The 25,340-nt window shown below is 39.1% G+C and overlaps 3 protein-coding genes, 1 long non-coding RNA gene and 2 other non-coding genes across 8 annotated transcripts in view; 3 read left to right on the forward strand and 3 right to left on the reverse strand.

Moving 5' to 3' along the window:
• The first annotated feature begins 3,538 nt into the window (after positions 1-3,538).
• On the forward strand, positions 3,539-7,475 carry gpalpp1 (GPALPP motifs containing 1). The gene is made up of 7 exons (XM_033618170.2): positions 3,539-3,753; positions 3,869-3,986; positions 4,062-4,163; positions 4,238-4,487; positions 4,681-4,845; positions 6,588-6,689; positions 6,818-7,475. Exons 1-7 carry the CDS (start codon positions 3,666-3,668, stop codon positions 7,034-7,036), a joined length of 1,044 nt encoding a protein of 347 aa, XP_033474061.1. The 5' UTR covers positions 3,539-3,665; the 3' UTR covers positions 7,037-7,475.
• Positions 7,476-8,657: 1,182 nt separating this feature from the next.
• On the forward strand, positions 8,658-17,587 carry gtf2f2a (general transcription factor IIF, polypeptide 2a). 2 transcript variants are annotated; one of them, XM_033631764.2, is made up of 9 exons: positions 8,658-8,797; positions 9,463-9,536; positions 9,822-9,846; positions 10,663-10,801; positions 12,071-12,130; positions 14,362-14,443; positions 15,751-15,850; positions 16,228-16,371; positions 16,701-17,587. In XM_033631764.2, the coding sequence occupies exons 1-9, from the start codon at positions 8,732-8,734 to the stop codon at positions 16,821-16,823; spliced, it is 813 nt and encodes a 270-aa protein (XP_033487655.1). In that variant the 5' UTR covers positions 8,658-8,731; the 3' UTR covers positions 16,824-17,587. The 2 variants fall into 2 exon arrangements, with proteins under 2 accessions (XP_033487655.1, XP_033487663.1); XM_033631772.2 differs by lacking the exon at positions 12,071-12,130.
• A 625-nt stretch (positions 17,588-18,212) lies between these two features.
• Positions 18,213-20,837, reverse strand: LOC117252335 (uncharacterized). Of its 2 annotated transcripts, none has more exons than XR_004501311.2 (4): positions 20,679-20,837; positions 19,434-19,637; positions 19,004-19,103; positions 18,213-18,508 (listed from the first exon to the last, which is right to left on the reverse strand). It is a non-coding gene; the product is annotated as an uncharacterized LOC117252335 (long non-coding RNA). The 2 variants fall into 2 exon arrangements; XR_004501310.2 differs by having other exon boundaries at positions 19,434-19,640; positions 20,679-20,834.
• On the reverse strand, positions 18,828-18,960 carry LOC117260891 (small nucleolar RNA SNORA31). The gene has a single exon (XR_004501978.1). It is a non-coding gene; the product is annotated as a small nucleolar RNA SNORA31 (small nucleolar RNA).
• LOC117260896 (small nucleolar RNA SNORA31) lies at positions 19,217-19,352 on the reverse strand. Its single transcript, XR_004501980.1, has one exon. It is a non-coding gene; the product is annotated as a small nucleolar RNA SNORA31 (small nucleolar RNA).
• Positions 20,838-22,063: 1,226 nt separating the features above from the next.
• LOC117254296 (protein TANC1-like) overlaps positions 22,064-25,340 on the forward strand; it is a 44,172-nt gene continuing 40,895 nt past the window's right edge. Inside the window, exons 1-3 of the mRNA XM_033622475.2 lie at positions 22,064-22,200; positions 22,441-22,545; positions 23,971-24,174. Coding sequence (XP_033478366.2) covers positions 22,470-22,545; positions 23,971-24,174 — 280 coding nt within the window. The 5' untranslated portion in view covers positions 22,064-22,200; positions 22,441-22,469. The remainder of the gene's footprint in view (positions 22,201-22,440; positions 22,546-23,970; positions 24,175-25,340) is intronic.

The raw sequence follows: 25,340 nt of genomic DNA on the forward strand, positions 1-25,340 counted from the left end.
GGTGCCAAGTAAGCTAAAGCAACGTGCAAATAAACTTCCGGTTCCGAATTTCAAAATAAAAGCTTGCCAGAGGTGGAGTATTTTAGGAGGCACTACCAAAGATGATGTGTGCCAAATTAAATTAGGATTTTCTTCAGTTTTTACTGTTTTCCTGTGTTGACAAAATTTAAAACAGTTTATTCATTTTATTGATTTCCTTGGTATAAACTAGACTGTGTATCATTTATATTTTAATTTATTAACAGCCAGTGGTACAAACAGAAGGAACGAAGGCATTACAAATAAAGAGATGTATTCTTAAAAATAATAGCTATAGACTACAGCTCATACTAGAAAAGACACATTCAGCAGCATATTTACACAGGGGGACTTTTCCCTGCACTTATTCAAAAGGCAGTATTGGACCTCTCCACTTTTTCCAACCTGAAAACTAGTGTTATATTAATTAAAAGGTATGGAAGTTGGAAATGTGTTTGTATGTCATAGATTGTAGGAAATTACATAGAGAATGAATGGAGAGTATAAATATTAAAACAACTTAAAGACTAAAACAAAATGATCAAAAACCATCTAAAACTTTTAAAAGCTGTAAACCTTGAGCTCTATAGGGTTTAATGTAAGTAAAAATAGGTAATTTGCTTACTTTGTCACACATTAACATGAAACATGCATTTTCCAGTCACTTTACACATTTTGCTTCTTTGCATTATGTTTTTGACCAATGTGATGCCCTGACCTATGCCTATATATATATATATATATATATATATATATATATGCCCTGACCATGCCCTGACCTGTGCCTATATATATATATATATATATATGTGTATATATACAGTACAGGCCAAAAGTTTGGACACACCTTCTCATTCAATGCATTTTCTTTATTTTCATGACTATTTACATTGTAGATTCTCACTGAAGGCATCAAAACTATGAATGAACACATGTGGAGTTATGTACTTAACAAAAAAAGGTGAAATAACTGAAAACATGTTTTATATTCTAGTTTCTTCAAAATAGCCACCCTTTGCTCTGATTACTGCTTTGCACACTCTTGGCATTCTCTCCATGAGCTTCAAGAGGTAGTCACCTGAAATGGTTTTCCAACAGTCTTGAAGGAGTTCCCAGAGGTGTTTAGCACTTGTTGGCCCCTTTGCCTTCACTCTGCGGTCCAGCTCACCCCAAACCATCTCGATTGGGTTCAGGTCCGGTGACTGTGGAGGCCAGGTCATCTGCCGCAGCACTCCATCACTCTCCTTCTTGGTCAAATAGCCCTTACACAGCCTGGAGGTGTGTTTGGGGTCATTGTCCTGTTGAAAAATAAATGATGGTCCAACTAAACGCAAACCGGATGGGATGGCATGTCGCTGCAGGATGCTGTGGTAGCCATGCTGGTTCAGTGTGCCTTCAATTTTGAATAAATCCCCAACAGTGTCACCAGCAAAACACCCCCACACCATCACACCTCCTCCTCCATGCTTCACAGTGGGAACCAGGCATGTGGAATCCATCCGTTCACCTTTTCTGCGTCTCACAAAGACACGGCGGTTGGAACCAAAGATCTCAAATTTGGACTCATCAGACCAAAGCACAGATTTCCACTGGTCTAATGTCCATTCCTTGTGTTTCTTGGCCCAAACAAATCTCTTCTGCTTGTTGCCTCTCCTTAGCAGTGGTTTCCTAGCAGCTATTTGACCATGAAGGCCTGATTGGCGCAGTCTCCTCTTAACAGTTGTTCTAGAGATGGGTCTGCTGCTAGAACTCTGTGTGGCATTCATCTGGTCTCTGATCTGAGCTGCTGTTAACTTGCGATTTCTGAGGCTGGTGACTCGGATGAACTTATCCTCAGAAGCAGAGGTGACTCTTGGTCTTCCTTTCCTGGGTCGGTCCTCATGTGTGCCAGTTTCATTGTAGCGCTTGATGGTTTTTGCGACTCCACTTGGGGACACATTTAAAGTTTTTGCAATTTTCCGGACTGACTGACCTTCATTTCTTAAAGTAATGATGGCCACTCGTTTTTCTTTAGTTAGCTGATTGGTTCTTGCCATAATATGAATTTTAACAGTTGTCCAATAGGGCTGTCGGCTGTGTATTAACCTGACTTCTGCACAACACAACTGATGGTCCCAACCCCATTGATAAAGCAAGAAATTCCACTAATTAACCCTGATAAGGCACACCTGTGAAGTGGAAACCATTTCAGGTGACTACCTCTTGAAGCTCATGGAGAGAATGCCAAGAGTGTGCAAAGCAGTAATCAGAGCAAAGGGTGGCTATTTTGAAGAAACTAGAATATAAAACATGTTTTCAGTTATTTCACCTTTTTTTGTTAAGTACATAACTCCACATGTGTTCATTCATAGTTTTGATGCCTTCAGTGAGAATCTACAATGTAAATAGTCATGAAAATAAAGAAAACGCATTGAATGAGAAGGTGTGTCCAAACTTTTGGCCTGTACTGTATATAATAAGCTAATATAATATATTATGTTTTTTGACCAATGTGATGCCCTGACCTGTGCCTATGTATATATATATATATATATATATATATATATATATATATATATATATACACACATATACATAGGCACAGGTCAGGGCGTCACATTGGTCAAAAAACATAATATATTATATTAGCTTATTAGCATATATTAGCTTAAGTAAAAGTAGCTTTCTGTTAAAAAGGTGTATGTGAAATTATAACTTTATATTAAAGGTCTCCAGGCTACAGTTTTATAATTTTGATAGTCATATTGCTTTGAGGTGTAGAGATAGATATGAGTGAACTCAATTGAAGCAATAGGTGAAAAATGAAATGAAATTAAGTATAACCACCATCCCCATAGAGGTTTTTAGTAGTTGTGCTGATTCATTTCATTTCTTTAAGTCACCTATAAACCAGTATGCTTTTTAGTATTGTTGGTTGTATTTGTTATCACATGTGAAGCCCTTTGTACCTTGTTTTTTGCCACTAATATTTAGTGGTAGTATCAGTATATAATATACGTATACTATATCTATATTTATATACATCATAACATAAGTGACTAAAAAGGTAAAGAGAAATAAACTAGTAATGCATAAAGATAACATTGCACAGGGTTCCCACAGCCACTGAAAACAGAAAAGTAACTGAAAACTCGCTAACTCGGTAAAAATCGCTGGAAGTTTTGGAAAATCATGGAACTTTGTTGTGTGTAATGAAGTATCTGAAAAACTAAAGCCCTGGACACATTAACGAACATACTATCATGTTAACTGATATTTAATTTCTTCATTAAAAGCACTTGCAAGTGTACTACATCAAAGTGTTATTAATTACTACTTAATGTATTTAACTGGTTTGATTAATGCACACCAGAAGTCTATATAACGGCATGTCTAACAAGTACACCCCCAGGATGAGGTGTAATAATGACTCATTAAAAACATAAAATTTCTTGTGCTTTTATTTTGGCAGGTCAGTAGCTCACTTCTGGTTTTCGTGCAGCAATCTTTAGCTAACTTGACACCAGATATTGAAGCCACACTGTTTACTTCCGGAGTGAAAGGTCAAATTCGTCCTACGAGGTTCCTCTGGTTTATGGAGAAGCTTTTTACTTTCTTTAGTAGATATTGCTGAAACTACGTCAGTAAATAAATAATCAGTGTTGAATATGTCGTCTGATAAACCGATCGGACCTGCTTTACCTCCGATGTTCAGACGGGAGGAGAGCGATGAGGACTCTGATGATGATGGAGGATGTAAGACAAAATACCATATTTACTTTTGATTTAATCTTGTTTAAATCACTTATATTTGTATCAGTTTGCTTGTTACATGGTGGTTCATGTTTGTTCTTCTCACTGTCTGTGTCAGTCTCTGGCCCTGCGCTGCCTCCTGGGTACAAACGGGGAGGACCGTCCAGCTCCTCGGATGACAGTGAGCAGGAGGTGACGGTCAAAAGAGCAAAAACAAGACACACAGCTGCAGAGAAGTAGGTTCATTACTGTACTAGAGTTAGAGAAATATATACTGCAACAAGCAAAACTCTAATATGTCTTTTAAACAGGGAGGAGAACACAAAGGAGGAAGAAAAAGAAGATGATGATGATGGTTTCTTTGGACCAGCCCTTCCTCCAGGATTCAAGAAACAGCAGAGTTCACCAGACAGGTGAGCCAATCAGTTATATCTGTTGTGGATATACTGTAAACTCTGGAGACTGTAACTTAACTGTGTTCCCTCAGGCGACCTGTGCTGGGACCAGCTTTGCCTCCTGGGTTTCGCAGAGCAGTATATGAAAACGATGATGGTGAAGATGAAGATGATTTCCAAGGGCCTGCCCTGCCGCCTGGCTACCAGGCTGAGTCCTCCAGCAGCGAGGGAGAGGACGAGGATGTGATTGGACCCATGCCGTCCAAAGGGCCCGTTGAAGACTCGGTGGCTCTGGACTTTGAGCGCAGAGCACAGAGGATGAAAGAGAAGCTGACAGGAAGTGTGAGTCTTCCAGTTTTATCTGCATTGTCCACATTGGACACTTATATGTCATGGTATATGTAATAGTATACAAACACAGTAACAATATTTAAGCAAACTGTCTGTCTCAAGGGTATCCTGTCCCTTTTAATGCCTTTTAATGTCTCCTCCTCTGCTGTCTGAGTTGTTCCTGTGTTTATTTCTGATCACACAGGACGCCCCTGAGGTGCTGGCCAGAGAAACGTGGATGACGGAGCTCCCACCAGAACTGCAGCACATTGGCCTGGGGGCTCGAACCTTCAAGAAGAAGTCAGGTCCAGAGAACAAGGATCGCTCCATGTGGACAGATACACCAGCAGACAGGGAGCGCAAGGCCAGGGTATTCAATCCAAAACATATATATACTTAGTATTATTGGTAATTCCTATTTAACACCTTGTTGCTTATACACAGTACAGGCCAAAAGTTTGGACACACCTTCTCATTCAATGAGTTTTCTTTATTTTCATGACTATTTACATTGTAGATTCTCACTGAAGGCATCAAAACTATGAATGAACACATGTGGAGTTATGTACTTAACAAAAAAAGGTGAAATAACTGAAAACATGTTTTATATTCTAGTTTCTTCAAAATAGCCACCCTTTGCTCTGATTACTGCTTTGCACACTCTTGGCATTCTCTCCATGAGCTTCAAGAGGTAGTCACCTGAAATGGTTTTCCAACAGTCTTGAAGGAGTTCCCAGAGGTGTTTAGCACTTGTTGGCCCCTTTGCCTTCACTCTGCGGTCCAGCTCACCCCAAACCATCTGGATTGGGTTCAGGTCCGGTGACTGTGGAGGCCAGGTCATCTGCCGCAGCACTCCATCACTCTCCTTCTTGGTCAAATAGCCCTTACACAGCCTGGAGGTGTGTTTGGGGTCATTGACCTGTTGAAAAATAAATGATCGTCCAACTAAACGCAAACCGGATGGGATGGCATGTCGCTGCAGGATGCTGTGGTAGCCATGCTGGTTCAGTGTGCCTTCAATTTGGAATAAATCCCCAACAGTGTCACCAGCAAAACACCCCCACACCATCACACCTCCTCCTCCATGCTTCACAGTGGGAACCAGGCATGTGGAATCCATCCGTTCACCTTTTCTGCGTCTCACAAAGACACGGCGGTTGGAACCAAAGATCTCAAATTTGGACTCATCAGACCAAAGCACAGATTTCCACTGGTCTAATGTCCATTCCTTGTGTTTCTTGGTCCAAACAAATCTCTTCTGCTTGTTGCCTCTCCTTAGCAGTGGTTTCCTAGCAGCTATTTGACCATGAAGGCCTGATTGGCGCAGTCTCCTCTTAACAGTTGTTCTAGAGATGGGTCTGCTGCTAGAACTCTGTGTGGCATTCATCTGGTCTCTGATCTGAGCTGCTGTTAACTTGCGATTTCTGAGGCTGGTGACTCGGATGAACTTATCCTCAGAAGCAGAGGTGACTCTTGGTCTTCCTTTCCTGGGTTGGTCCTCATGTGTGCCAGTTTCGTTGTAGCACTTGATGGTTTTTGCGACTCCACTTGGGGACACATTTAAAGTTTTTGCAATTTTCCGGACTGACTGACCTTCATTTCTTAAAGTAATGATGGCCACTGGTTTTTCTTTAGTTAGCTGATTGGTTCTTGCCATAATATGAATTTTAACAGTTGTCCAATAGGGCTGTCGGCTGTGTATTAACCTGACTTCTGCACAACACAACTGATGGTCCCAACCCCATTGATAAAGCAAGAAATTCCACTAATTAACCCTGATAAGGCACACCTGTGAAGTGGAAACCATTTCAGGTTACTACCTCTTGAAGCTCATCGAGAGAATACCAAGAGTGTGCAAAGCAGTAATCAGAGTAAAGGGTGGCTATTTTGAAGAAACTAGAATATAAAACATGTTTTCAGTTATTTCACCTTTTTTTGTTAAGTACATAACTCCACATGTGTTCATTCATAGTTTTGATGCCTTCAGTGAGAATCTACAATGTAAATAGTCATGAAAATAAAGAAAACGCATTGAATGAGATGGTGTGCCCAAACTTTTGGCCTGTACTGTATGACGCCCTTATATTTCATGGGCCTATTCTTGACCAATAGGAACGCCTTGAAAGAAAGCAGAAGGGTGAGGTGGAGAAAGACGATGTCCCACAGCTCTCCCAGAAGGACGTGGAAATGGCAGAGAAAGTGTCTAAATATAATGTAAGTAGTCCTACGTCATTGTTATTTTATCCTAAGTGTCCCCTTATAAAATGAACGCCAGATGAAATGTTGATTTTGTTCACATTAAACTCAGGACTAACATTTCTCTACCTACTCTCTAATATCAGGAGTCTAAACGTGCTGAGTCTCTGGTGAGTATGCACACAAAGAAGATGAAGGAGAAAGCAAAGGAGAAGGCCGACAAACCAGTTGAGAGGAGGCCATTTGATCGGGATGAAGATCTGCAGGTGAATCGCTTTGATGAAGCGCAGAAGCAGCGGCTGCTGAAGAAATCTCAGGAACTCAACACACGATTCTCCCACAGCAGAGACCGAATGTTCCTGTAACATACTGTCAGAATGTTCAGTTAGTGTCTGAGATTTTGAGACTCTGAGATTTTGTACAATATGGACTATGTTTGTACGGATATTCGTGTTACACAAATGGAGAATTGGATTTAACTAAACTGGATTAAACAGACTTTAAAGACATGGTAGGCATGTCCATTTATGGGAGCGCATGTCACTGACTGGGCCCAGTGCTACAGCAGATGTTTCAAATGATTAAAGCTGTTATAAAGCAGCAGCCAGTGAGCTTGCGTTTTTCCAGGAGACACTGTCTTGATGACATGAGTGGACATGCTCAAATAAATGACTTATTTTTCATACACTGATTGATTTTGTGAAAAACCTTTTGTACAGATAGTTGTAAGATTCGTTGTAATGCCGTATGCCCTTCCTGTAGCTTTGCAATCTTTCATGTGTCCAATAAACTGCTTTTCCAAAATTTTACATTTCATTAACTTTGTTTTTAAAATGTTATTTGTAATATTCTTATCTATGCAATATCCTCCTGAGACCCTGTGTCCTCATATGAGGACATCACATTTGGGGTTTACTTGCCCCTTATACTTCATTCTACTTAACTCAGACCTGTTGTCCTCATTCATGGACATTTTTAGTGCCATCTTGTGGTAGTAAGAGCACAATGCACCAATCCATCTAAAAACAAGATGGCAGCCATCTCTGCCAAGTCAGCCTACAGCCAATCCTGACACAAAAGTCGACAAGGTCCAAAACCTGAACATGTTTTATGCTTGAAACTTGTTTATTTATGATTAATAATGTTTATAGTTTGGTATGGCAACAAATTTGATCAATTTTAGCGACAGTAACAAACTAAGGCGCTTTTAATTAGGAAGTACTTGTTTTTCATTAATACTTTTTTATTTATACTTATTGGGTGTAACTGATCCCAAATAGCAAGGACAAATTAAAAATGCATACCGAACAAAAACTCAGGTCTCGAGAGGATATATACATTTTTTTGTAAATACTTTTTTATTGCATTTTAACATGAAAATCAATAACACAACAATCAAAAACAGAAACAAACCAGCAGGAAGTCTAACAAATATGGACAGACATTAACACAGGAAAGGCAGCTATTCAGTCACAGCGGTGAGCCAATCATTAGTGCAATGTGTCAGTTAGAAGTGTACTATACTACATCATCAGCGTCTTTAAATGATCAAATTGTTCCTTCCAGACATATATCCCCTGAAACTGTCCCATTGTTCATTAAAGGAGCTATATGATCTTCGGTTGCTTTAGATTTCTTACATATAGCTCCTTTAACCATATCATTTTTCCAATTTAATATTCCCAGCATCTTCTCACACACAGTAGTTTCCATCATTTTAACTATCCACATCTTCAGGGTAGTAGTTTGAGGCTCTTTTCAACACCAAAAATCATCCAAGGACAGGTTATAAGGCCTGTTTTCAATATTCTAAATACAAACGTATTTAAATTTCGCACTACACTTTTGTCACCAATGAGACATCGTCTTAGAGAACAAGGCAATTCGCATTCTAACCATTATCCATGCAGTATTATTCATGAACATTTGAGAGAACAGCGTCAAAGGCGAAGGATGTACACCCACTGATGTGGACCTTCAGAATCGCCATACTTTAATACTTCTTTTGCGCATGCGTGAGGCGGTTGCATTGCAAGCTACCAGAAGCATCATTTTTAAACATGTCAGAGAAAGGAGAAGTGGATTTAACTGGTGCCAAGCAGAACACGGGTGTATGGCTTGTAAAGGTACGTGTATATCCTTTTTAATGACATTGGCTCATGGGGCAAAGGATGTTATATTAACTTAAACGAAGCTAAAGCTAACAGTGATGTAGCTTAGCATCTACCGCTACGATCGAATGAAACCGTGCGCTGTCGCTATAGGCTAGCTAAGTTTTTTAATTGTTAGCTAGCTAAGTGAAACTGCTCATAACTACTCATCGTAAGATTATTTTTTTGATACTCAACACGCCATAAGCTGTTTATTTAACTAGTGAGCATCGTTAGACAATACAACCAATGTAAACAAGTATGGCCAGAGTAATAACAATGAACGCTATAACGTTAGGCAGCTGAGGAAAATATTTGGCAGCTGTTTTATAGAGAGTTAATAAAGGTTTGCAGAGCCTTAAGTACAACTATAGCCGCCAAATTACATCAACATCTTTTTACTAATGGTAACAGAAGAATAGTTAAATCCTTCCTAACTTAACCTCATCTTGTAGTGCCAACATTTGTAGCAATATGAATAGTAAGTGTGGCTCCAGACACATGTAAGCTCTCAGGTTAGTTTGGTATAACTTCATCTCAATGACCGCATATCAGAGGGACAGCTTAATGTTTATGCCGAAAGGACTCATCACCAAGGTGACAGCAGCCCTCATAGAGTATACCCATGTTTCTTCATGCAGGTGCCCAAATACCTCTCTCAGCAATGGGCAAAGGCGACTGGCAGAGGCGAGGTCGGGAAACTCCGAATCTGCAAGTATGTGAAACAACTGAGCATCATAAACTAGTTATTTATATGTGTCTCTGAGTTACAATCATGAGATGTGTCAGTGCACAACATGTGACTGTACATTTGGAAGGGGGAGGGACAAAATGGAAATTCAGTGTCTGTGCTCATGAAGGATGAAATTATTGTGGGGAATGACATTGTTATACAAGCAGTGTTTTTTGTTATATTATTACTAATGCATTTCAAATGAAAAACCCTGTTATTTTTGCCAATCAATTAATTCTAATTCTTTTCATTTTTTTTATCTCCAAGGAAAGGAAACCAAGGAAAACCAGAGGTAAGTGATGTTTTAAAGAGGTACACTGCATCCTGGTGATGGGCATCTGCCACATACAGTGCCATGTACACACCAATGTATGGGGTAGAAGACATATACACTTTGTTGGGATGCCATAACTTTACCTTTGCTCGTTATTCTCTCTTTACAGTCAAGCTTAGGGACGGACAGCTTTAATGGTAGCCAAAATATCATCTGATTATTTTGAATTTGGTATAGGGGTTAGAGTTTGCTTTTGCTTGTGTTTAAGAGAAGCTCACATAATTTATGACAGCCATCCTTATGATGTCTTAGACAAGTCATACGTGTGTAGTCATCCACCATAATCAGTATTAGGGAAGTAGTAATTAATTTATAAAGGCTAAATACCTTTTGATTTAAAAAAGGATAACTAATCTTATCTATTTAAATGTAGTTATGCTAATTCTAAACCTTTTTTCATGGCTTTTTTTTTTTAGGAAATCATTTATGATCAATAGCAGAACCTAATTTAGAGAGTATCTCATTTTTGTGTTTGTGGCATTAGTGATTACATACAGAAATGTATTTTAATTATGTCGTCAGTCAAAGCCAGGTTGTGTGTTTCATCATACTACAATTTATTGATTACTGTAATCCACTGTCAGATTTTCTAAATTCTTCTCTGACATTGTCCTCAGTAAATATACTTATAAATGATGATTTAAAGTACTTTGCAGATATGTTTGGAACTGTCAGGAATAGAATAAGTGACTACATGTGTGCATGTCCTGTTACAGGGTTATGACAATAAGATCAGTATCTGAAAAGATTAAATGTGGTCACTACTCTTTACAGGTGTCTTTCACTTTGAATGAAGAGCTGACTGTGATTGAGGGTATAGAAGATAAGACCGTGTCTGCACCTCGCGAGCACCCGTTCGCCATGCAGTCAGTGGGAGGTCAGACGTTGGCGGTCTTCACAGAGACTTCCTCAGGTGAGTTTCTGTTGTCATCTTCAAGCGCAGCTGGAGGACGCCGAGTCTTTGCTTTGAGTGCATCTGCTCCGAGATGAATCTACATGTATAGTTGTCTGTGATGTGAAATATCTGTTTGCACTAGATCCCAGAGGTAAGTTCTGTGTGATCAGGTGGTGGCGGCGCCAAACCTCCTACTCTTTGTACAGCTTGCTGTTGTCATGCACAGTCTTTCCCTTGCCTGCCCTGCTTGTCTCTGTGTGTTGTGAACTCTCGGCAGATTTTTCCTAGAGTGTGCGGTTGTCCACAGTCCTCACAGAGTACATATAAGAAATGTACTGCTCATAGTGGATAAGTGAACACTCAGTGGAAAACAGAGAGTTAGTGTGTTGGTGGAAGTGTGTCTTCATCCAGTCTGATCTGTGTTTCTGTCTCTTTATATAAGGGGGATTTTAGTTACAGTGTTTGATCTTCTGTCAGTCATTTGTTTGTGGTTTGACCTTTCCCGGCCAATCACTTCAGCAGATTGGGTGTATGATCAGGCACAATGGCCCCATTTGGAATTCATTTAACATAGAGTAGATCAATCAACACAAATTGTTGCTGAATTTGGAGTTGATTTGATTTGTGCATGGGTTTCTTTGGTTTGGTTTTAATTTTACCAGTCGTGTCTGCCCTCTGAATTTATGTAGGTGTTTTGTTGCTACAGATGCTGGTGAGCTTGTGCTGCTGTGCTTACTTTGGGACACTGTCTTACGTATATGTCTGGGTGTGAGTGTGTTGTAGGGCTGCACAGTTGAAATGTATGATTTTTTCTTTAAGTATGACTTGATATAAAGCGGAGACCTGCCTAATAAGGCAGCTGCATGGACATAATAAGGCGTCACAGTGTGAAATTCAATACATGAACAGAAAAAAGACAAAAGGAGAGACAGGTAAACTACGATATTTTTTTAAAGTGCAGATAAGTGTTTACTATTGAACTTAAAGTGGAGAAATGCTTTGGTAACGTACAGTTGTTTCATGTGAAAATATTTGTGCAGCCCTCTGGATGTGTATTTGTGGTGGGACAGGGTATCTGTGCTCGCTTTTTGTGAGGGCATGCTTGCTTTGCTCATGGCGCACGGGTGTGTACTCATCAGAGATTACGCCGAAAAGCTCTGTGTGATTTTTAAACGCATTGGTGTGCGACTAAACCCTGGGTGTGGTTCTTGTTGTTCGATTCCCTCCTTCCTCCGTCTTCCATCCCCTGTATTTTCATGTTTACCATCCCTCCCTCCCTTCCTGTAGGCCAGTCAGAAGAAAGATCTGATGGCAGCAGCTCAGGTTCGGGGGCGGGGGCAGGTCCAGGTGAGTCCTCTGTTTCACCAACGAGTGACAAACGTTACACCATTGGGAATCGGATACACTGAGTGTCTGCTGTTATTTTATTAATAAATGGCGGTTATAGTATCACAGTAGTAACCTGTATACATGCTTTGGAAGATGCATGTATCAGTACCAAAACTGCAGTCACACTAGTCATGTAGCGCCCAGTTTTGCCCTGAAGCATCACACGGGCCTCTTCTCTTTTAATTGTACAGTTCATATGAAGCCTCTGTACCTAGTTTGCACCATCTTGACTGGAGGATGGAAAAGAGTCTGTGGTCAGACTGGTCGACAGTGTGCTTGAGCAGAGTGCTACCTGCTCATGGTGGAGATTGTATTGCCAGTCCAGTTGTGACATTGTGTGATGTGAATAAATATCTGACTGCTTCTAACTGTTTTAGTTTAGATCTACTCTGATAGCAAGCGACCTTTAAAACTTCATGTTGATAAACATAACTTTGTGATGTGAATAAGTGGTGCTTTCACTGATGTCTTCTTGATGAATTGGGGATTATTTTATTTTATTTCTTTACCTGCTCAGAACAGAGTGCTCCAGGGATGACATTTTTCTGTGGGCTGACATTGAAGTTAGCATCGCCCTGGTTGCTTTGTCAAAAAGCCTATGAGAATTTTCCATTGGATTTTTGGATTATTGCAGACAATAAGCTCTGTTGCAAATACTTATTAATGATACTTACACATTTTGTTCAGCAGATAATCTTCACAGACACCACTTTTATGATTTTTCAATCCCCAGAAGTAAAAATCTAACTGAAGAGAATAGAAGGAAATTTATTCATCCTCAAGGGGAAATTTTACTGCCCAGCAGCTCATAAAAGACAAAAAAAAACAAGAACCACAATTCCCCTCATCAGCAACAACACAGTGGTATTAAAATAGCGTGATGACGTTCCATAGTCTCATTTAGCCACTTGTCAGCAATTGCCTTTTTTAAGAAGCATTAAAAAGCTTCAGAAATCACGGCTGGGGTATTTACTGACATATTTTATGTCATAGAACAAAACATGAAAGTCTCTTAGCCTTTTGTTAACCACAGACCTTATTTCAGGCATCTTACCAAAAACCCATTCGAAAAACCTGAAAAACCTGTCCTGGAGCACTCTATATTTAAACTTAGTATATATAGACTCACTCATGAACATTTTCTTTCTGACTGGTGAGACTTATAAAGCTGTTGTTAATGAGACAAACTGTCTTGGTCCTCATCTATCATGGCCAGCAGACTCTGACTTACTGTACATCTGGAAGGTCAAAGCTATAACTGAGTCCTGAATACTTTACTTGCATACTCATAAGGTGTGCAAATGTGCAATAGCATATACACCTACTGTGTATTTTGTTTAGATATTGGCCATAAAGCTACAGCTTGTAAAATACAATTGCCATATTTGCTGACATACAGTAGAAGCAATGTGAAGAGGCGGATGAACATTTTTTCTTTCACATCATCTTTCTCATGTATTACTGCATGTATAAAGTGACAGTTTTGTCCAATGGACAAAAAGTTACCAACTACAGCTTTAGTACAGATTGAGTACTTATGACAGCAGAGAACAGTGTTATTTAGCATAAACCCTCCCTCTGGCTCAATCGTTTTATTTTCAGTAAGGGACTGGGTGACCTCTATTCTGAGTCAGTATCCAGCCAATGTGACTGGTTTAGAAAGAACTTAGGAAACAAAGTGGTTTTATGATTTAGAAGTATTTATAGAGAAAATGAAAATTGTACTAAATAAGTTTTTGGTGTAATAAAGAGAAATGCTGAATTCGAATTAACTTTTGGATGAATCAGTAATAGCAGAGAGAACTTGATGTGTGTGTCAGATCAAGGTGGTTTGTAGTAATTACATTATAATGAGTGCAGTTACATTATTTGAGTGATCTGAGTGGAAGCAAATGAAAAGTTTTGGAGTTTCAGAAACTGACCCCTTGATTGCTCTGACATATTTCTTTCAGCTTTAGGAGAGAGCCTGGACTGAACTAGATTCGTATAAATAATTCTGCTTCTGGAGTGTATTTTTCTTCTGAACACATGACCCAGTCATTTAGTGTCTGCTTTCATCACTTCTCTCTCACACACGAAACCGCTCACCCTTCTTTACCTATGAAGTAAACATGCACTAAGATGCTTTGGGACACGGGGATTTTTGGAAGTTTTTATCAGGGTTTTAATTAACTCTTCTCTTTCTTCAGATAAAATAGCATTGGAGGGAGTGGTGGTGCAGAGAGCAGAGTGCAGACCTGCTGTTAGTGAAAACTACATGAGGCTGAAGAGGTGAGTATGTTCAAAATGGTGTGCACACACAAGGTAGTATGTTGAGAACAAGAACCTGCATTCCACTTGCAAGGTTAGATGCATGAATGTAGATTGTTATGTTACGTCCACATTATTGTATGTGTATGTCTTAAACAGCTTAATGTCATTGTTACATGTGTGGTGCATGTTAAATCTTATTATGTCTCTACATATAGGTAAATTGAGTGACTTGGAATAGAAACCCCTGCATAAATATACACTGTTATCAATCTATAATTTTAATAGTTCAAGATTCAAAGCTCTGTTCTTTTAAATTCAATTTTTAATCTTGATGTTATAATCACATAAGTGACATAGCATAAAGATATAATGTGTAACATTTATACATTAAAAACTCTAGACCATAAACCAGTGTTACATATTTTGTTAAGTTGTGTACTTGTGTACCCAAAGGTTTCCAACAATGTTCAAATCTGTAATTTTAATCAAGGACACGGTCTGTGTCATTTGGTTGTCATCTCTCGTCAGTAGCGTCACATCCCCTTTGCGCATGTGTCAGGGTTGTGGTTCCCTAAAGCTCTCATAAAGTGCACTTTTTACATCTTTGTCGTTTTTAACTATAAATTTTAACCAGATGAAGGAGTTTAGTCATCGGATGTCTGAATCTTAAGTTGTCAGCTGAGCAAACGTTAGCTGCGGCTAAGCTCCGGCCCCTGTCATGCCAAACAGTGTTGGAGAAACACTGATTTAAAATGTGAAACTGCTTTATTCAGTGTTTTTACTGGTTTAAATCACTGGGTCCGTTTGTTTTGGAGAGGAGGAGACCTTTGCGGATAATTTGGCTCCCTTTAAAAACCTCCTGAACATCTGGATGTTATATTATCAGAGAAAAAGGTCAGCACACATTGGCGGAAGATGGGCCAAGCATCATCGGAGAACCACTAATTTGAAATGTGAAACTACTTTATTCAGATTTTTTTTTTTTTTTAAACTGGTTTTTATTGCCTGGTCCGTCTGTTTGGAGAAGAATAAAATTAAGATAAATTGGCTTCTGCTAAAAAACCTCCTGAACAATAAAGACAATGCAGGAATCCTAGCCAGGAAGAGACTCACTGCAAAGACGGCGTTACTCCATCTTTTGTTATTGCTATGATACAGAGACCCCTAGTGGCAGAGAATTATATATATTGTATGTTTACTTGCAGAACTATTGTATTACATTGCATTAAATCATACAGTTGTTGTTTTTCCAGCTAACTCAGTGTAAACAGTGTATGTAAAGTATTATACTTGTGCAAGTGAAGTAATTCTCATCATCTTAACAGGTTACAAATTGAAGAGCTGTCCAAGCCAGTCAGGCTGTCACAACAGCTGGAGAAGGCTGTCACCAGCAACTACAAACCTGTGGCCAACCACACTTACAATGTAAGAAATACATCCTGTACAGGATTGTCTCGTTTCATCAATCTTAAAATCTTGATGCATTTTGACGTGTATTCACCATGCATTTTAAAACACACAGGAATATTGTTGCTTGTTGTAACTAATTATTACAAATCATGTATTTGACGTTACTGCAAAGCATATTGTTTGTTGATGACCCTACTGATCGACTGCCTTTGTGAAGCAAATTTCTAGTCTTTCCACATTTCTGTTCATAAAATATGGAAATGAATGGAAACTAAAAGGAGGAAAACATTTAATGAAAGAGTCGTCATGACATGCAAAGACGCTGGTGTGTCTCAGTGAGGTGTAGGCCTGTATGAGTTACCTGTCCTCTGTCTGTTTACTTTTTGCTGCAGCTTGAGTACGAGCGGAAAAAGAAGGAGGAGGGCAAGAGAGCGAGAGCAGACAGACAGCAGGTGTTGGACATGTTGTTTTCCGCTTTTGAGAAGCACCAGTACTACAACATCAAAGACCTGGTGGACATCACCAAACAGCCTGTGGTAAGACTGGAGGGCAACACGGGGGCTTTGGTTATAACACTGTTTATACTGGCTGACTCCACCAGTGCTTTTTACTCATGAAAAAACAATTTAATCTGGTGTCATTTGAGTTGTTCGTCAGTCCTGGTCCAGATAAATATTTCTCCATCGCGAGAGTATAGCTGCAGTGAATGTGCCAATTTTGCTGTGTACCACAATCTACCATACAGTTTCATATTATTACAATAAAATAAATAAAAAACATTGCCTACGGTACTTAAGCTCCAGTGTCTGAAGTGTAAAGATATTATTTTATCATCTTTTCTCATGTTTTTTTTTTCTTTGCCCAGATTTACTTGAAGGAAATCTTGCGTGATATTGGCATCTACAACGTGAAGGGAACACACAAGAACACCTGGGAGCTCAAACCAGAATACCGACATTACCAAGGCGAGGAGAACACTGACGAATAGTTCCTGACTCCCCCAAGGCCAACAAACAACCTTTTCATTTGACGGAGGGCTCCCTCCCAGACCGGGCCTTGGTCGGACCACGGAGTTGTCTCCCGACTTCCTGACATCAGGTCTCAAAACACACTGGATGATGAGGTCAAGCAAAGGCTGCGTTTTACAGGGAGACATTGTTGTGGAGAAAATGTTTTATCTTTTTGATATTTTGTAGAAGACGAAGAGAAAGGGCATTTGGAAACTAACAGAGGTTTTAAGCTTAAGTGTGCACGGTCTGTTACTCATGTGGTCCTGTCACAGCTCCGGCACAGGTAACAGATAATTGAAGTAGTTGTTATATCCGTCAGACACAGGAGGTAATATTATATGAAGCAAAAGATGCATCTATAAACTCTGCTTTTAGCATTATTTTTTAATGTTCAGACATAAGTATATCTGGAGGTAAGAGGTATAATGTTAAGAGGATGTGACACAGGTAATGGCGCTCACCACTCGACTGATACGTGCTGAGGCGGTTTGTTTTTCTAGACGTTTTTTAATTTTACTTTTTCAAAATGATATGTTCTTTTTTAAAAAAAAATGCAGCTTAACAGGTTTCTGCACCATGACTCGGGAAGACAAATTCAACCTGAACTTGCATTGACGACATTTTTAGACCGGCACTATTGCTGTAATTCTGTGTGCTTCAGGTGTCCTCACATTCGCTCATCCTCACTGTAATTTTAAATTGTTTTACATTTCATTGATTTATGCAATAAATGTGTTTAAATAGAGAACTGTTTTGTTTTTTTTTTAAAAAAAAATCTGACTTTCTAATAGGACAGAATCAAGCTTAACATTTGGCAGCAGTAAACACACCAATACATCTGTTTAAAATTTGGAACCACAGTAAAAACAACCATAACAACCATTCAACATCTATTGTAGGCTTCTCCTACAGCTCATCTGGTTTTTTTCATTTGGCTTAATCCTCAGTTTGAGCCAATATAGCCCTATTAACCTGTTACTTTGTCTTGTGGCACTAAATGGCTTACTTTTTTAGCCAATTACCGTCTACAGAAATATTTGTACCAGCCGATATCTGGCCCAATTGCCACACATTTTTACATCTAATCCCAAGTATGTCACTTCAAATCTACCCATGACAATAGTTTCAGTATTCCACCGCTTTAGGACCACATTACCTAACATTATTTGATGGAGTAATTAAAATAGTCATATTGCTTATCCAAATTTTAACTGGTAACTAGTACCTCTGTACAGTATTTGAGCCTATGGCTAAATTGTGATGGCTTTAAGTGTAAACTAAAAATAGTTTGCCTCCACACCTGCATAAATTCTGTGGTTTAACATCATCCAACAAGTTTTAATTTAAATTAACAAATGATTTAGAGGTTGAGTTCAAATGTTTTTTATTTCTTTACAGACCAAATGTTATTTTCACACATAGCATGCCAATTCACACTGCATTGATTTATTACATTAACACAAATGCTGCTGTCTGATGCCAGGGGTCAGCAAGCCTAGGTCCCCAGGTGGGGGCCCAACAGTTTCCCCTTTCCGGGCAAGGTTCCACAACTCCTTTTTGGCTGATTCATATTGGGTCAGACAATGTAAATATATATCTGATCTGGAAAAACAATTCCACTTGTCCAGTACCCATCAGGTGTTTGCAGTGTCTCACTTATTACCTGCAAGAAAATTAAAAACATTAAGAAAGATGCAACACATTTTGTCACAAAGTCATCCCATGACAAGTAGCAGTGCCTGGCAAATTGCTTTTATAAGCTGCCTGCTAAATATTAATCCAATTAGTTTAGATTTTACATTTCCAGGGACTAGAACCTTAGTTTGATATGCTGATTCTGTAAATGCCCACTGTTGTGAGTGCAACCAAAGTGTGCAAGAATCCACTTATAGATTTAGTGGGTGAGACAAAATGATGAAAAATACCCAGGGTCACTAGGCATCTAGTTGTAAATCTGACCTTGGACCACGGCCAACGAGCTCAAATGTATTCCTCAATTCAATCTGTGCTGCTATTGAATGTAGCAGTCAGAAAGCGCGAGGAAGGCTCAATTTAGCATCTCTATGCAAACCCAGAAGCCAATGAAACCTGCTTCAGGTCTATCAGTGGATGCAAATTGAAATCTACCCCAACACAAGACAACATTAAAAGTGCTCACCTGCAAATGTATCAGCTTGGATCAGTTAAACAGTATCTGTTCCAGGTGCTGCTGCAACATCTTCTCTCTGGTTTTACCCCCTGAAGCTGAGACCTTGAGACTGGAAATGGAGAAAAAGGATAACATTTAGGCTCCCTATAGAATAGTCTGTAGTATGTGCACAGTTAGTTATGATAAATGGCAGCTACAAGTGAACATTAAACATTGTTTTTGACTTATCCTCCCCAATTCAATCCGAGACGCCATGGGAAAGAGGCGAGCAGAAAGCGCAGGGACATTTAATATTGCATCTGAAATATTAAAACCCAGGATATCTCACATCAGAGAGCCCAGGCTGTCAAAGATGCAGCTTGTGACTGGAGCTTAAAGGCTTGATCAGTAAGACAGATCTAAGCATGTGTCTCCACAAAGTAAACACATCTTTACATACATTTTCACAAATGACTTGCTGCAGATGGTCGCAGTCCTCTTGTTGGAGCTCCTCTCTCAGACCCATTTTCTCAAGTAATTATACTGCCATGGCAGGTTGTGGTGTTGCCACAGCACAGTCATCACTGGGACAGTCTGGCGAAGTTCAAAGACAGCCATCATCCTCCATCTGGCTCATACAGGTGTCCACCAAATGGCATAAGATCTGCTAGGAAAAAATGTGCAGAAAGGGGGTTATTTGTCATTGGTGCCAGAATAAATCATCTTATTTTGATTAAATTCAATCTGTCGACACTGTGCACTTTAAATATTAAGTTTATAGAACCATATTTGATTTTTTAAAACACATTAATTAGGCTAATAGAAAATTTGCCCCCCAAAAATCCAGAGATCCAGGGGAATATGTGGTTGTCCCGAATCTAAAATTATATACAATTCATGAATAAATTGATTCTCCTGTGTCTTTTAAATCTCAATACATCAAATTAATAACGTTATATCTGCTTTAATAGTACTGGATTGATTAATAAGCTTATGAAAACTTGAGACAAAGAAGATCTTGATATAAATTTGTGTTCAATGGATTACTGTAATTGACAAATCAACGTTTGTTTATCCTCTACATTACCTTATGTTATTGTTAATGCGGAGTTAACGTTATTTACGGTTAATGACCAGGCTAAGGTAAGGTTGCTAGCTTATGGTAACCAACTGTGCAGGCCAACATAGCACGTTGTCGACCCAACTAAAATTAGCCAAATCATTTAAAGTTCGTCTTAAAATAATAGAGTTACACTACTAAACATCAGTTGTTATGTTAAGCCACCGAAACCTTGTAACTAAGACATTTAACGTTCGTGTTAGCTACATAGGTCAAGTTAGCATTACGGTTAGGCTAGCATTAATGAAGACGTTAAGGCATTTCCGGTGCTATGCTAAAGTTCTTCGGCCTGTTGGTATGTCTTCACCATTACCCTTAAACCACTCACAAACCTAAAGTTTAACATAAAGGGACACTAGCAAGCTTGGCGTCCTGTAAGATAACATATTTCGCTAACTATTTGGTAGGCTAACATCGCAATGCTGTTTATTCTGAAACGGATTCAGACGGAAAAACAAAATGGGCCACCGGCTACTTTACACGTGTGCACAGACTGATAAAACTATAACGTTAGAATATCTTAACGCTCCGTTAGCCGTTACCTTGGTTTCACTAAACAGCATGAGAAGTAGCTAATATACTTACAGATGATCGAGCTGTTGAGGTTGTTTTGTCTTCTATATATTACTGAAGGAGGCATTTCTTCCTCTTGACTTCTTCAGTGAGCGCAGTCGAGTAAGTGGAAGGAAAGGACCGATCTTCCAGGAGCCTCCAGATTAAATAGGTTACCGGTCTACCGGTTATGACTCATTGTCGCCCCCTGTGGACAAGGAGGGAACTTTAGTTTACATTGTCGCCCCCTGTTGTTCACAGTAGGAAGTGAATCGGTTTTACAGTAATTTACTCCAATTAGTTTCCTCATAACGAACGAATTTTTAAGATTGAGATTTAATTTTGATGCAAATATATGTACATTTTGTGACATGGAAGTTGAAAGTTTATTGTGATCCAGTGCGGTCCATCTGGAGTGATATGCAATGGTGGCTGCAGTCCAGGGAGACTGTTACGTCACCCCTGACTGCAGGTTTTTGCGTTGAAAACAAGGATGTGGACTTTGCTCTTTACTTAATATTGTTCATTCATTCATTGATGTAGATACTTAAAGACTAAAACCCATTTGAACCATTAGAAGAATGAGTTGAAACTCTATAGTAGGCCAAGTCACTGAAACTTGTTAAAGACATGAACGCTCTTAAACTGTTTTCACTTATAGGCATGTTTAAATTAATTTGGGATACCCTGTTTTGTTTTGTTTTTTGTTTGTTTGTTTTTTTTAAATATTTATATATTTGTAATGTTTAGTTATTTTCTCTTGGCTCAACCTAACAGATGTTGCTTGAACTACAGGACTTGAAAATGCCCCTTGTTTGTTTGTATTTGCTAATCCCAATAAAGAATTATTGGGGAAAAAGTTTCCTCATAACGCAGTACCAAAGTAAACCGATGTTAATTTGTAGAATGTAAATAATTACGATATGGTGTGTAGTTTATTTATTCTAACAATGCTGTTTTTTTTTTTTGTTAAAAAAAGACAACCAAACAGCCTTTTAAAGGAAAAGGCTTTTGGAGATGGAAAATTAATATCCATTAGTAGCCTAGCTTTATGTGCACAGACAGAGCCAAATAATAGGCTATCTAACGTTACAGCCCTTTTTGTAAATGTAATTTTAAAGCAGTATTATTAAATATGTCACAATCAATTTCAACCAGTATTATGGGAAGTACAGGAGTCGCCGTTTTATTATAGGCTGTCTTATCATTATTAAACTATGTCAGTATATGTTACTATTATTATGTAATTATTGTTATCTGTGGTGTTAGCAGAGTGATATAAATTATGTTGATAAAATGAAACATACCCCGTCCTGTAGGTTAGAAGAACAAACGTGTTCACTTGACTCATTAAGGGCACATCATCAAATGTGGAGATAAGGCAGACACGCACGTGCCCGACGCGCGCACCCCTGACTCTCCCTCCAACACACTGTGAGTTGACTGAGGAGGTGCTGCACTTCTTAATTGGACTCCGCCAGTTTAAATGCTCTTCCATCGGCTTCCTGTGGATTTATGCGAAGACATGCAGGCATCAAAGGAGACTTAGAAGCAGGTAACTCGAGGCGTGATTTTTATGACATCATTTGTTATGTGTGACCACCCTCATGTGCACCAGTGATTAATGCAAAGAAATTACTCATCGATAAAGACTAAGTAGTTTTCATAGCCTCGAAAACTACCAATTAATTCTTCTTCTCCTTCTGCGGTTGAATTAAGAACTAACTGTGGGGGTAATGTTGCCTGAAATAATGTGCTCCTAATTCAAATTAACATCTTGCTTAATCTTCCACAGGCGGCAGACAGTGAAGCAACAGCCCAGCTATGTTCAGAGCAGTGTTTGGAAACAAGAGAGAGGGAGGAGGAAAGCGAGGAGAGAAAAAGAACCAGAGACATGCAGGTAAGAGCAAAATCACTGAGACTACCTGTGTGACAAAACTGTGGCATGCCAGCTCAATAATAAGCTGCTTTGGGCTTGTATCTTATTGATATTTAATCACTGGTCTTATCATGTGGAATATGCTTTTTCAATCACAACTCTGTATAGGAGGAGATTTACCCCGTGTTGTACACACTTTAGGTCTTGTATTATTTGATGGCAATATGCAAGTTCTCTTCTCTTGGGTGATTTAAGTAGAGCCATTTCAATTAGCCTAATTCATGAGTGTGTTCTGTCCTTCACACAGTGTCCCGCTGCTTGCATTTAAAGTGTGTCAGGAGAAGTTAGAGTGGGTTAGGAAAACATCCTGACCTACTAAAACACACTGAATTTCAACTTTAAGTTTAAACTGAATGGGACACAGCTGCATACTTGTAATAAATGTGTTGCAAACAACTGAACACTTTGCAGCACTGTCAGGTAAATTTGAGCTGAAAAAGGGTGCTGAACAACTGGAACATTTTGCTGTTGAAATGAAGCTAAGGTGTGTATGTTTTTCACAGGGAGAACTTGTCAACTCGCCGCAGTTCAGAGGAGATTTCAGACTGCGCAGTGGAGATAGATGAACATAAGTAGAGCTTGGTATTAGAGCAACCATGTTGCCCATTAATATTTGATAATGTGCTGCTCTGGGTACCAAGAACAGAGAGGAAGATAGAGAACTGTGTCAGTCTCATTAAAAATGATATAGTATGTTTACAGTACATTGGGATGTCTCTGATCATTTGCGGAGAGATATCACTTCTCCTCAAAAGCCCATCATGAAAAGGTTTCAAAGCAATGATCCTTCTACACTTTTAGGAATTATGCAACAGCATATCGTGAATTTTTGATACTAGGTAGTGGGCCTCTTAAGTTCTTGTTTTGCTCACAGTAATAACAGCAAGAACAGACTCATTTAAGGTAAGAGAAAAACGAATGGCTGAGTTATACCACAGGGAAAAAGGCTGCAATCTGGTGTAAGTGGCAATAAGGCCGCTGTAATCTCCTGGCTTTGCGAGTTCTCATGCATAATGTTTATTTGACGACACAGGATGAGGCTCAGTGGATGCAATGAGAGTGGACATGAAAATGATTTAAATACTGAATTGAAATATAATAAGTGTAGCCTCTTTACTTAGTCTGATCCCATTCCTTTAAATAGATGTTCTGGCATCGCCAACTTTCCATTACCTCATTCAGCAATATGCCTCCAAGACAAGATATGTTCGCTCTGTCACAGCCTTATGTGAGACATAATTTAAACTGCTCTCTCTGATGTTAAATCTGCTGCACAGACACACTTCTGCCTTTTTAACTTAAGCTTTCTGACTGATGTTTCTTCAACCGTAACATCGGCCCATCTCTTTTTTTTTTCCTCAACACACTCTAATCTTTTCCATGTAGGTGGTGAGGTGTACACTCACAGCACCTTGCAGAGGGGTAGTGGCGGGCGTGCCACACACTACCAGGACCATGACAGAGGCTGCACTGAAAGTCCGGTAAAACAGAGGAGACTGACCAAGGGCGCGTCCATTTCTCTACCATCCTCCCCTCTTCTCCCTCGTCAGGCTGACATAGCTCCCTCCCAGTCGTGTATCAAGTTCACAGGTGGGTTAAACTGTAATAGTAGTAATTAGAATAATAATAAAAAAAGCACAGTCTCATTATAAACAACTAAGAATGACAAGAGGCAGTGCATCAGGGGATGCTTTCATGGCTTTGCCTTGATTAGCAGAGAGCTTCTGTGCGTTCAGCTGTTCCATACATGTGACAGCAAATGCAAGAGCGTACAGACTGTGCCCCCAGGGCCCAAAAACATATGACAGATTGTCAGAGTAAATGATTGAACAAGATCACTTAAGGCAAGGAACTCCAATTAGGTAGGTCGATTTTGGGATATTCTATTAGCTTTGATTTATTCTTTTTTTTTTGTATAAGATTTGTTTTGGCATTTTCATGCTTTTATTTGAAGTGACAGAGAAATATGAAAGGGGAGACAGAGGGGAGGACATGCAGCAAAGGGCCCTACTAGGCCACACTCAAACCTAGGCCACTGTGGTAAGAGCTACAGAGGCACCCCAGGATTTTTACTTATTGAAATGTTCCATAAAGTCACAATCAAAGACAACACTTTCGACAAAATAAATAAAATCTTAAACTGAAAACAACACATGTATCACGTGTAGCCTACTAGATGTAGCCATGCAAGTGTGCAATGATGACTTTTACCTACCTGTGAGGTGGCTTGAGGTCTGAAATGTACAGTATGCCATGCATTCCTTGTTTGAATCCTCCAGGAAACCATTGTCACATGAATTTTCCTCTTTTATTTATTCCCAAGTTTCATGTCGAAGTCAGAATGACAGAATAAAAAAAACAATTGTCTGCACAGTGGGGGTACTGCACAAATATCCAAGTGAAATAACAGTAAGCAAAACACAATCTTGAGTGGAGGAATTTCTGATTTCATTTTGGTAGCGTCCTCGACACAAAAAATGTCGAATATAGCATATTCTGTGATATATGTAGTGTCTTGTCGTTTGATACATCTATGGGGGCCTTAGTATTTCATTATTAATGTGTCAAAACAGTAAAAATCAAAAGATGCAATGCCCTGTTTAACCAACTTTTGTAACTATTAAACAAATATAGTGTGTGCATGAGGAACAGAGAGGTCATGGGTCCTTAAAGGTTTTAAGAACATATTTGCTAATAAAAGGCCTTAGAAAGTATTAAATCGGATGGTTTGGATGGACCTTAAAAGTTTTTTAGTC

This window comes from Epinephelus lanceolatus, chromosome 2, assembly GCF_041903045.1.
Source record: "Epinephelus lanceolatus isolate andai-2023 chromosome 2, ASM4190304v1, whole genome shotgun sequence".
Lineage (NCBI taxonomy): Eukaryota > Metazoa > Chordata > Actinopteri > Perciformes > Serranidae > Epinephelus > Epinephelus lanceolatus.

Excerpts from the sequence above, each read along its gene's own strand:
- gpalpp1 (XM_033618170.2), top strand. The coding sequence starts at position 3,666 with ATGTCGTCTGATAAACCGATCGGACCTGCTTTACCTCCGATGTTCAGA. Across the intron at positions 4,846-6,587 it reads ACAGGGAGCGCAAGGCCAGG|GAACGCCTTGAAAGAAAGCA; the intron begins GTATTCAATCCA and ends CTTGACCAATAG. Across the intron at positions 6,690-6,817 it reads AGAAAGTGTCTAAATATAAT|GAGTCTAAACGTGCTGAGTC; the intron begins GTAAGTAGTCCT and ends CTCTAATATCAG.
- gtf2f2a (XM_033631764.2), top strand. The coding sequence starts at position 8,732 with ATGTCAGAGAAAGGAGAAGTGGATTTAACTGGTGCCAAGCAGAACACG. Across the intron at positions 14,444-15,750 it reads AACTACATGAGGCTGAAGAG|GTTACAAATTGAAGAGCTGT; the intron begins GTGAGTATGTTC and ends TCATCTTAACAG. Across the intron at positions 16,372-16,700 it reads ACATCACCAAACAGCCTGTG|ATTTACTTGAAGGAAATCTT; the intron begins GTAAGACTGGAG and ends TTCTTTGCCCAG.